At 35.2% G+C, this 12,039-nt stretch overlaps 1 protein-coding gene across 8 annotated transcripts in view; it reads left to right on the forward strand.

The window, feature by feature from the left end:
* The window catches only part of Pde10a (phosphodiesterase 10A), a 522,815-nt gene that overhangs the window by 440,713 nt on the left and 70,063 nt on the right, over positions 1-12,039 (forward strand). For all 8 annotated transcript variants that reach the window (XM_048805848.1, XM_048805853.1, XM_048805854.1 and 5 more), the window contains 5 exons: positions 3,549-3,689; positions 5,586-5,741; positions 7,051-7,101; positions 9,173-9,231; positions 11,090-11,141. In XM_048805848.1, coding sequence (XP_048661805.1) covers positions 3,549-3,689; positions 5,586-5,741; positions 7,051-7,101; positions 9,173-9,231; positions 11,090-11,141 — 459 coding nt within the window. The remainder of the gene's footprint in view (positions 1-3,548; positions 3,690-5,585; positions 5,742-7,050; positions 7,102-9,172; positions 9,232-11,089; positions 11,142-12,039) is intronic.

Here is a 12,039-nt window from a genome sequence, read left to right on the forward strand (position 1 = left end):
TTTTTTCTTCTTAAAATAATATTTCTAAAATTTAACTGGTGGGGAGCGGAAGTAAAATGAAATTTTGTGAAGTGGTCTTTGAATTGTGTGTGGAAAAAAAGGTGCCAGCATATGTTTATCAGGTGAAACATCAGATTTTCCTATTTCATTTAAAAACGGATCTTATAGATAAATTGGACATTATGAACATATGTACATGAGAGTTTTACCATGTTACAAAATGTTGTTTGGTGATATTCTCATTTATCCTCCTATGAAAATAATGAGTATAACACTTTTTTGTTATCTTTTTGATCTGAATATCCCATTCAAATCCTTATTCAAAAATTATTTTGACTGATTTTGAAAAGTGAACTCCCCATCTCCTTTGTGAAACTTTTTAAGAATTTATGTACAGTCATTGTTAATGCACTAATGCAGACTCTTACCAATGAACAATGCAAAATATGTATCTTATAAAGTAAATCATGATGATTTTGAAATATTAAGAACTAAGGTGAGATTTGCCTTGCCAAATCAGAAAATTTACTTTTAAATTATAGTAACTTAAACAGTGTGTTACACAAATGAAATTGTCTAGTGATACAAAATTGAGAGTTCAAAACAAACCCACGTGTATGTGAAGATTCGGTGTATGTCAAATGCGCCAGTTTATCAATGGGAAAAGGCAACTGTTCAATATGTGGCTTTCCATTGGACAATTTCTGTGAAATAAATAAAGGTAGATTTAATCAGCTTTTTCCCAACCCTGAATATGTGTAATAGTCAGCCCTGATTTCGAGGTTCATTATTGATTGGTATTTTGAATTTGCTATAATAACTACCTATAATTTCTTTCAACTACAAAAACCATAAAGGTTGTGTTGTGCCAAAACATGTAATTCTAACCAGTGAATAATCCTCAATCAGAACTAATAGGAGATGTTGAACAGGTGAAGTGTACTAAAGAAAGAAAGAAAAAAAAAAAGAGTAGGGAGCCACTAATACAAAGAGAGTGTGTAGGTATGGAAACGCACCAGAGCCAGGCGTGTGTTCCTAGGCTGCCCCTCATTTTCCCTTCTGCCAGAGATTTTGGCATTTAAATTGCAGTGTTTTCAATATTCTGTTAACAGTGCCTCTCAGGTCTTCATTGGAAACATTTCTGTTTTATAAATATACGAACAGAACAGAAATCATGAACTTTTTAGCAAAACAAGTAGAATTGTTTACTTTTTGATAATTTGTTATCTGCACGGAGAAGATGCAGGTATAGGACATAACTGAAAGATTTTTCAACGTTTCATTTCCAGAAAGCCTAAAAATCTATGAAATGGCTTCCCACATACCCTGCAGTACAGTTTTTGCTTATCTATTTCTTGTGCTTCCTATAGAAACCCTACATAGAGGCAGAAAGTGTATTATAATATTAAATAAATGCTTATTTAATAATTTGAGGAACATATAATATATTCTACCATTTTTGAATTATGTAGCTGAGTATAACTTGAATATACAGCTAAATTTGAACTTAAAGACTGAAGGCTGAGTCATCCAAAAGCGATGTGTGTTACATATCTTCAAACAAACAGAGCCAACACTATGACTGAAAGAACCAAAAAATAAAACCAAAGCTACTGTTGGAAGCTTTCTGCAGATTGTGTTTTTCATTATTGTTCATAGGACATTCTTCATTAAGAGTTATCTGAACCCCTCAGTTCAATTTAAGTGCATTTCCTGCAATTTTGTATTTGGTAGAGAAAAGGAACAGCAGTTGCTCAGCATCCTTCTCATAACTAACTTTCTTGCAGTTTGAGAAAATATTGGCAATACTATTTCTTTTTTTTTTTTTTTCAGGTTAACCTTAGCATCTTTGGAGTGAGTAGTAACCCTGATGCCACCACACCACATATAGCCTTGTAGTTTTTTCTTGCAACCATTTCTTCGTCCTGCTCCTGAATCCTTTTTCTATCCTCCTCTCACTTGTAAGAAAGGATGACACCTGGCTTGTATTTGGCCAATGATAAACAGAAATCTAATCATAGTCTCACTTCTTCTTTGCCACACATATATTGGTGTATAATGGAATTATATTAACTTTAAAAACAGTGGCACTGATTACTAGTCTTTTAAAAAATGAATAAGGTAAAACTGTATCATCTCTTTAGATTTTTGATTTCTAAGAGTATACCTTGTTCTTAAATACATAAAGTTTAATCCTATTTAGAAGACCCATTTAAATATATTTTTTCACATGCATTGTATTTAATAGCAAGTACTCTTTAAGCACAGTCCTAATTCTTGTGAATATAAGTATTTTGAATTTATGCACTGGACCTTTATAATGGTACTACATTTAAAGCTGCCATGGTTAATTCTAAATTTTGCTTTCCTGTTCCCTACTGACTTAGCCAAAGAGCTCAGGTATATAGGGCTCATTCTCCTGTGATTGAAAGATACCCAAAGAAAGACTTTTTAATATTACAGAGTTTAAAAACTACTTCTCTGATAAATTAATAAGAGTGTTTAGGGATGGAGTTGTGGCTCAGTGGTAGAGCAGTTGCCTAGAATATGTGGGACACTGGGTTTGATTCTCAGCACCACATATAAATAAATAAAAATAATAAAGGTCCATTGACAACTAAAAAATATTTTTAAAAAGCATTTAGCTCAGAGTCTCACCCTTAGAACTACCTCAGTCACAGTAAGTAGTTGTAGGAGTGTATTTAAGTTAAGGGGATCCTCTGGTACCTTCTGCTGCCAGTCTTTAACTATTAAGTTACAACAGTCCAATCAAGAGGAGGGTAAATAAAGTGTAGGGGCAGTTTACCTGAACCTTAGCATCTTTGGAGTGAGTAGTAACCCTGATGCCACCACACTACAACACTGCCTGCCAACCCTAGATGAGTTATTTTGATTGTCAATTGACTATCTAAAAATGTGATTGGATTTTATCAAAATAAATGATCTTTAGTATTTTAAAATTGATTTCTATTTTAAAAACTGCATTCCACTCAGTCATTTGGAAAGACTGCCAAGATTGGTTTTTCAGAGAAGGGCAGATTTTTCATTGAGAATATTCTGAATCTATAATTTTTTAGGATAGTCAGTTTAAGCAATGTGAATAATTGAGCCTTAAAAAATCTTGGAAAGAAATGATAATGATAAATAAGGAAATGATATTGATAATGAAAAATGTAACCAAACCCCTTGCTGCTGATCTATCTTCAGGTATACCTGTCCAGTCTCAAAGGAGTGGGATCCAGTGTTGGTTTCGTGGTAGGGTAGAACCTTGAGCCCTTTTTCTCATTTTCCATATTTCAGGTACCAAAATAGAGGCTATTTTACGAGGTTTTTGTGCCTGCACATCCTTTAAGTCCTATCTCCACCTGTACGTTGTGTGAAGTAGTCCCGGAGCGACAGTTCACCTCACTTGCTCCAGCTGGTTCAAAGCAGTGCACCTCTCCTCCTTTCATGTCTGTTTAACGGGTTCACAGACTTCTCAAGAGTGCTTTCCATATTGTGTGAAGGTACAGGAGAGCCTATAAAACATGTTCTTCTCTTCTTCCTAGAGTCTGTGTGTGTTCACACCACCTGGGATAAAGGAAGGAAAACCCCGACTCATCCCTGCCGGGCCCATTACCCAGGGCACCACCATCTCCGCTTATGTGGCCAAGTCCAGGAAAACCCTGCTTGTAGAGGACATCCTTGGGGTAAAGGGCTTTTCACTCTGTGTGACATTTTTAAAGATTCAATTAAGATGATATATCATTTTGACATAATTTGAGCCATTTCATTAAAAAATTAAAGCAAGATTCATTAAATGAATTCATATATAAATTAACTTTTATATGCAGAAAATCAAATCTTTTGGTATTGGGGGGGGGGCAGATACTGGGGATTGAACCCAGGAGTGCTCTTCCACTGAACTACGTGCAACCCTTTTTATTTTTCATTTTGAGACAGAGTCTTGCTAAATTGCTCTGGCTGGCCTCAAACTTGCACTCCTACTGCCACAGCTTTCCAAGTTGCTAGGACCACAGGCCTGCACCACTGTGCCTCCACCAGAAAATTAGCTGCCGTATACTCACTAGTAGCTGGATTTGAAGACTGCATGCTTCCGTACATGCAATATGATTAAACCTCATGTATATGTTGATATTCATGTATTATATTTAATATAAATGAAATGATCAGTCTTTCATGCTTCACATCTTGCCAGGGTATACATAAATGTGTTAGCTCTTGCCTCATGACCAATCACCCCAAATTTTAGTGGCATCATATAGTAGCCACTTGGTATTTCTTGTGAGCTTCCACTGTCCCCTTCAGCTGATCTCGCTGTTGGCCAGAAGTTACTTGTTGGCTGACTGTGATGGCCTCACCTCTCCACTATCTCTCCCTCTCCTCTGGTAAGACTAACCTGGTATGTTCTTAGGATGGTAGCAGGAGTGCCAGGGAAGAAGTGGAAATGTGCCTAACTCAGACCGGCTGCCTTCCCAGTAGCCAGTGCAGATCACAAGAGCAGGCCCAGACCTGGTGTTCAAGGGCAGTAAAAGGGAACATGACTGCCAAGAGACATGACAAATTGGAACCCTTAATCCAGCCTTCCAAGTGCACACAGGCATTTTCATGAAATGTTACTACAAGGAGGTACAGACTTTAAATTGGAATATAGACTTGGGTTTTAATGTTGATTTTGCCACTATAGGACCTTGAAAAAAAATCAGGTAACTAGTTACTTTATAGAAAGAGAGGAGAGAGAGAGAGAGAGAGAGAGAGAGAGACTGAGGAAGGGGAGAGATTAAAAAGTAGATTCTATATAGATTCTCATTTGAAAATGTTCTTTTATACATGCAAAATTTTAAAAGATCTGTAAATTACAAGTAGAGATTCATACTATTCTTGATTCCTAAAAAGTTCTAATTCATGCCTAATAGCTTCCTACAGACAGTAAAAACTGAACCCATAGAATTGGTGTTTGAGGGTATTAATTCATTCCATTTTCCTATAATTCCTTTGAGTGATTTTGCTAAGGTAGAAAATTATTAAAGTCAGAGAGCACGTTTCTATTGTTATGATATGTAATTGATAATTGTTAGATGTTGAAATGCTTAATGTGGGCCTTTGGGATTCAATGAGAATAACTTATTAACATGCACTTTAATAACCTTAAACATAGAAGAAAAGAAATGTTTACATTTAATTGTCTTCATGCAGTGTTTACATCGGTATTAATTTTTACTCTCATGTTTTATCTGTGAAGCCTTTGAACAGTTCTGGCATAGAATGAGAAGAAAAAATGTCAGCCTTCGCCATTACTTGCATTATTATTGCTCAAAATTAACACGTCATTTATTTATTAAATTTATACTATGCAAGGATAAAGACACATTGGAGTAGTATTGGGGTATAGGTTGCAAAAAATAATCTTTTTTAAAATCAGGTTTATTGTAACTATCATGATTTGGTTTCACTTAGCAAAGGACTGCTTATTATCAGTTATAAATATCATTCCATGAAATAAATATCTCATTTCACGGAAATAAGAGCCATAACATAATGATTCTATTTCTTTCACTGAATTTATGTCTTTTTCCTCTTCTCAGGATGAACGATTCCCAAGAGGTACTGGACTGGAATCAGGGACTCGCATCCAGTCTGTTCTCTGCTTGCCAATTGTCACTGCGATTGGCGATTTGATTGGTATTCTTGAGCTCTATCGGCACTGGGGCAAGGAAGCCTTCTGCCTCAGTCATCAGGAGGTGAGCCTGAGGAGCTGCCGCTTATGACTTCAGGCCACCAGCTCCTGATGGCACCAAGGAAATGTGAAATCACAATTTGCTTAACACTGTGTTGATATGGATACTAATACTAGTAGTTTTAAAGATCTGGGCTTTTTGTCCTGAGGTTGTTTATAGTAAAGACTGAGTAGATTAGAAATGTAGTTTTTCCATAAGAAAACATTGTAATAATAAAAAGTATGCCATAATGTGAATCAAACAAAGTAGTAGGATGATTTTGAGGAGTTTTTTACACTTTTGTTGTGTTTGTCTTCTTAAAACTGTCCTCTTCCTTGATTGTGTCCTGAGAAAAGTTTCTAATGTCACATATGTCAGGAAAAACAATGAGTTCTATTCTCCATTTTGTTGAATTGGAATCAGCTCATTAATACTAACCCCACTATGAAAATGGTGTGCCTCCCATGTCCAGGAAGAACCAAGTCCCCACTAGCTTGACCCCCATCCCTGGCCTGAGTGAGCCATCTCCTGCTATATCCCTGACTCCTTCACACACTGGACCTTTGGGCATTGTGCCTGCTGCTCAGAGACCCTGCTTGGCATGTGCTGGCCCCAATCCCCTTGTAGCACCTCCCTCAGGAGCCTCCTCAGAGCTCAGCACCTCCTTCAGGAGCCTCCTCAGAGCTCAACACCTCAGGGAGGGCTACCCTGAACCCTTGCTGTGCATTTAAATAGCTCCATCCAGTGGCACTTTGCTCCACGCTGTGGCACCTGTCACTGATACACACCCCCAGGACCCTTCCTCTCTTTTCTTGCTCTCTCCCCCAGGATACTAAAAGCCATTTTGTTGTTCTTGTTATTTACTGATAAGTCTCCTAGAAGAGTCCCTGGCACCCATCAAATACTTGTTAAATGAATAAATGGTGAAAGAAGAATAGGTATATACGCAGATTTTGGCTTCTAAGAAATGTCACACCATTTTAAAGTGGTCTTTAGAGATCTTTTCAATAGTAGTTTTGTCAAAGTGAAAAATAATCACTTTATTTTGGAATTATATGACTATAGCTCTCTTAAAATCAGTTATGTTCCATTTTATCAAACATGGATGGACAAGAGAGTATTAAAGTCATTTAAATATACGAGGAAATATAAGATCAACTTTGTTAATATTTGGCATTTTGTGTTTGGCAAACTATACAAATGCTCAGTAACCTCAGAAAATTCTTCATTTTGAGATGCCTACATATGACTAATTTAAAACTTGTTTTATATAAATATATAAGCATATATGTATATGAGCTTTTAAATTTTGTTTTAATTTTTTTGTTTTTAGGTTGCAACAGCAAATCTTGCCTGGGCTTCAGTAGCAATACATCAGGTGCAGGTGAGTCTTTGAGATGTTTTTACAGGGCTTCCTAGGAGAGACCATTTATTTTTAATGAAGGATTGGAGACTGGAGTAGAGGTTAATAAGTAACTTCATGCTTAGTTTGGGATTTTAGAATATTTTGTTACTTCTTAAAATGTTTATTTAATCTCCTATTCACTTACTCTCTGCCTTAAGCATCTTGTGATTGCATGTATGTATATATTTATATATGTATGTATGTGCGTATTTATACATAGAAAAGATAAATCATTTATGCAATAAATGGTATGTGTCCTGCTATGGTATTTATTTCTCATTGAAAACCTAGGGATTATCTACTGAGAGTTGCTTTGATATTTTTATGATTTTATTTTCTAAGTTATTTTATAAAATAAATAGTATGTGAAGTATTAATTCTTTTTAAAATTTATATATGACAGTGGAATGCATTACCATTCTTATTACATATAGAGCACAATTTTTCATATCTTTAGTTGTATACAAAGTATATTCACACCAATTCGTGTCTTTATACATGTACTTTGGATAATAATGATCATCACGTTCCACCATCATTTATAACCCCATGTCCCCTCCCTTCCCCTCCAACCTCTCTGCCCTTTCTGGAGTTCATCTATTCCTCCCATGCTCCCCCTCCCTATCCCATTGTGAATAAGCCTTCTTATATCATAGAAAACATTTGACATTTGTTTTTTGGGGATTGGCTAACTTCACTTAACATTATCTTCTCTAATGCCATCCATTTACCTGCAAATGCCATGATTTTATTCTCTTTTATTGCTGAGTAATATTCCATTGTGTATATATGCCACATTTTTTTTATCCATTCATCTATTGAAGGGCATCTAGGTTGGTTCCACAGTTCAAATATTGTGAATTGTGCTGCTATAAACATTGATGTGGCTATGTCCCTGTAGTATGCTGTTTTAAAGTCCTTTGGGAATAGACCAAGGAAGAGGGATAGCTGGGTCAAATGGTGGTTCCATTCCCAATTTTCCAAGAAATCTCCATACAGCTTTCCATATTACTTGCACCATTTTGTAGTCCCACCAGCAGTGTATGAATGTACCTTTTCCCCCACATCCTCGCCAACTCTTATTGTTGTTTATATGCATAATAACTACCATTCTGACCAGAGACACTGTGTCTAATAGAAGAAAAAGTAGGTCCTAATCTCCATCATGTGGGATTAGGCCCCAACTTCCTTAAAGACTCCTGTGGTGCAAGAATTAAAATCAAGAATCGATAAATGAGATGGACTCAAACTAAAAAGTTTCTTAGCAAAAGAAACAATCTGTGAGGTGAATACAGAGCCTACATCTTAGGAGAAAATCTTTACCCTTCACACATCAGATAGAGCACTAATCTCTAGGGTATATAAAGAACTCAAAAAGTGAAGCATTAATTCTAACTTTTAAAATCACAAATTAACTAAAATCACAAAATCACAAATTTCCTCATAGCTAGACTTTAAGGTTCAGAAACATAGCAGCAATATAGTACTTTATGTCTTTGCTTTCTCTAACATCCATTCATTCATTTATTCATTCATTCATTGGTTGTTTGGGTTTTCTAATTTCATTTCAGCAAACTCAGGTTGATGAGAAACTGTTTGATAGAAATAGAAGAGTTGCAGGTTAATAATATGAGTAGCCAGGATTTCTTGGATCATCAAATATAGGTAGAATATGTGTCCAGCTACAGTTTTTTTTTTTTTTTTAATTATAAGGTAGTTTTAAAGAGCAACTTGGGTAGGCTACTTGGAGTTGAATGCTAACTCTACCGGATGTTATTTCTGGATCCTAAAGTTGTACACGTCTTTATGCCTCACAAAGTGCAAATCCCAAACCTCTAGAATTGCATGGTGATTAACAGAGATAATAAAAATAAGATACTTAAAACAATGTTTAGCACATTTAAGTACTCAATAAATATTAATTATTATTAGTGTTATTATTATATTGTAAACCAAGTGATTTTTTTATTAATAGTATTCTAGACATTTTATTCTCCATAAACAGAAATCATTAGTAACTAATAAACTCTATTTTTTTTTTACACGGCAGGTGTGCAGAGGTCTTGCAAAACAGACTGAATTGAATGACTTTCTCCTCGATGTATCAAAGTAAGTGCTCATTTCCAGGCGTATAATGACCCTTTGTGATCAGTGGTTTGAGTGCAGGTCCTGGTAGTGGTAGATCACTATCTGCTCCCTCCACTAACTAAAGATCGGGCTTTATTATACGAGTAACTGGGAAAAATCATTCATCATATTTTGGATTACAGAATCGTATCCTCATACATGATTATTTTGTATGCAAAGGATTGCAGATGTATATATGATGATCTTAATATTCAATTTGATATTTATTTTCTAAATAGATTCTTAGAACATATTAAAGCTACTGAGTATTTTTTGTAAGAGAATACAGACAGAAGGAGAGAAAATATATAGTTGAATATTTTTCCCTAAAAAGTAGTCCTCTCTAGAGTTTTCTAACAATGTCAGTTTAAACAAGATTATTAATGTTATTATTGCTAACTTTTCTGTGTATAGTGTCTCTGATACATTTTTGAGAAAATGTTCAATTTCCCTGAATTTAGACATATATTAAACTCCCTCAGGCTAATAATGAAAGCAATTATAGATAAGTATTTATTGAACTCATTTTCCTATTGGTTTTGCTTGATACATGGGAGATCTTCTATATATCTGACTTCTCATAAATCACTGAAACTTAAAACATGTCCCAGACATGGTAACTTGGGGTCATGTCCTCCCAGGCATGTTCTAAAGGAAAGGTTGCCTGTTTGTCCTGGCCTCAGTAGCAGTTTCCAGGTGTATTATCTCTGCACATCTCTGTAGTGACACATAGCAGTCTTACCCACCAAAAAATACTGCAGTCTTCACAAATAGAATGTGCGAGTTCACATTATACCTATATTTTGAAAACTAAACTGAGGGAAATGTGGACTTGAAGAACCTTTATTTTTGGTCATCTAAGCTGACTTACCTGCTTGAAAACAGAATTCAACATTATATCTCCAGGACACATTATTTTATTACTTCAAAGCACATAGAAAGGAAACTTTTGCACCGTCCTTGGCTAATGTATTTGCATATTTTGTTGTTCCAAAATCAACCAGATGTCTGATGTGACACTTTATTCCCTCCTGTTTTTCCCCAATAGGAAATTCATTTGAGTCCCCATCTTCTTTAGGGAGTGTATTCTTTAGGAGTACAGTGTAGTCAAGTATGTTCTAAGTCTCAGTAATTTCAAGCTGAATAATTTGTCCTTTAAATCAAAGTCATTAACTGTGAGAATATTGCTAAATTTACAGACACCTGAACTGAAAGCAGTGTGTGCTTGTCTATGTTCTCCTATAACCTGTGCCAGTTGACTCATCTTTTGGGGGTTTACATTTTAATAAATATGCCATATACCTCTAAAACATTTACTTGCCATTTGTAATAATGGGAATGTGTTTTATTTATATAGTCATTAGATCTTAATCATTATTTGTATTCTGATATTTCTTCTCAAATGAATTCTCTTGCTTTCTCAATACAATGAAAACAACTTTTAAGTCCAGCCTTTCAGTGATAATTTACATTTTAACCATATTGATGAGATTTAGGACAGTTATTTTTATTTCAGGTCATTAAATAAAAATTAATTCATGAGAATATTAAATATGGTTGGTCCAATTTTAGTCCTGCTTAGTGTTATTGAAATTCTTCAGCTTTCTCTTCATTTTGGTACTTAGCAATAATGTAATTACGAATATAACAGCTGGAATTAGTCTTTCTATGAATGCAGTAAGTTTGATTTGTATCTTCAAGTAATATTGTTTTTCTACAAAAAAAAATCAAATGATATATATCTTTACTTTTATAGACAAATCCAGAAAATGCATTCCAAATTTACTGTGTACTGTGATCTAAAGGAAATTACTTATTAGATTATGTTGCTTTTTTTCAGAACATATTTTGATAATATAGTCGCAATAGATTCTCTACTTGAACACATCATGGTAGGTAGCCTTTTGTCTTGAAAATGATTCTATTTAATCGTTAGATCCACATCTTAATAGTGTTTTATGTGTATTAGACATACATGCTCTATGAAATATGAAAATGTGGTGCTTCAAAATCTGTGTACATCTGTTTGTCACTTCTCTTGAAATCTGGGGGAGGAAATTTGGATAACATTTTACAAAATATCTCAGCTTTTCTTTATTTAATGGAGAACTGTGCTTTGAAAAGAGTTTGGTTCCTCTTTATATTCTCCCAAACATCTCTTCCATGTAGGTTATATTGGAGAGTCCCAGTGGATTCTCTTAAATTTTATTCTACTCAGTTTAATCTCAATTATTTCTCTCCTAAGAGGTCAGCAGGCACCATGAGCTGAAAGCTCTGTGGAGCAGAGCCCTCGCCATCTTTCCCAGTGCTCCTGCTCTAATGCTTGAGGCCCTCCCTCTCTAAATGGTTGCAGTCCTCACACTCAATGTGTGGTGCCTCATGGATGACACCACTTGAGCCCTGCTCTGTGCTTTGGTGGAAGCTCATTTTTCTTCTGAATTTTCTGATTTATTTCAGAGTACAGTAATCTTCTGCAGTAGGAGTTTCTCCATCTAGAGGTTTACTGGTGCATAGTAGTCTGCCTTTTTTAGACTGTGCTATGTCTGAAGAGACAGTATTTGCTAAAGGCAGTTAGACAGGAATATTCGGGATTATTATGAATTTCAGTGTATTCTTTATAGTATCAGTTATCTTGATGGTTTTTCCTGGACAAAATAAAAAAGAATAATTGATGGATAGTAAAAAAATAGCTTGGCATTTATACACAATGGAGTATTACTCTGCATTAAAAATGACAAATCATAGAATTACTCGTAGAGTGGATCGGCGTCTCTCAAGGCACACAGGGGA

Source organism: Marmota marmota, unplaced genomic scaffold (assembly GCF_001458135.2).
Source record: "Marmota marmota marmota unplaced genomic scaffold, marMar, whole genome shotgun sequence".
In the NCBI taxonomy this organism is placed as follows: Eukaryota; Metazoa; Chordata; class Mammalia; order Rodentia; family Sciuridae; genus Marmota; species Marmota marmota.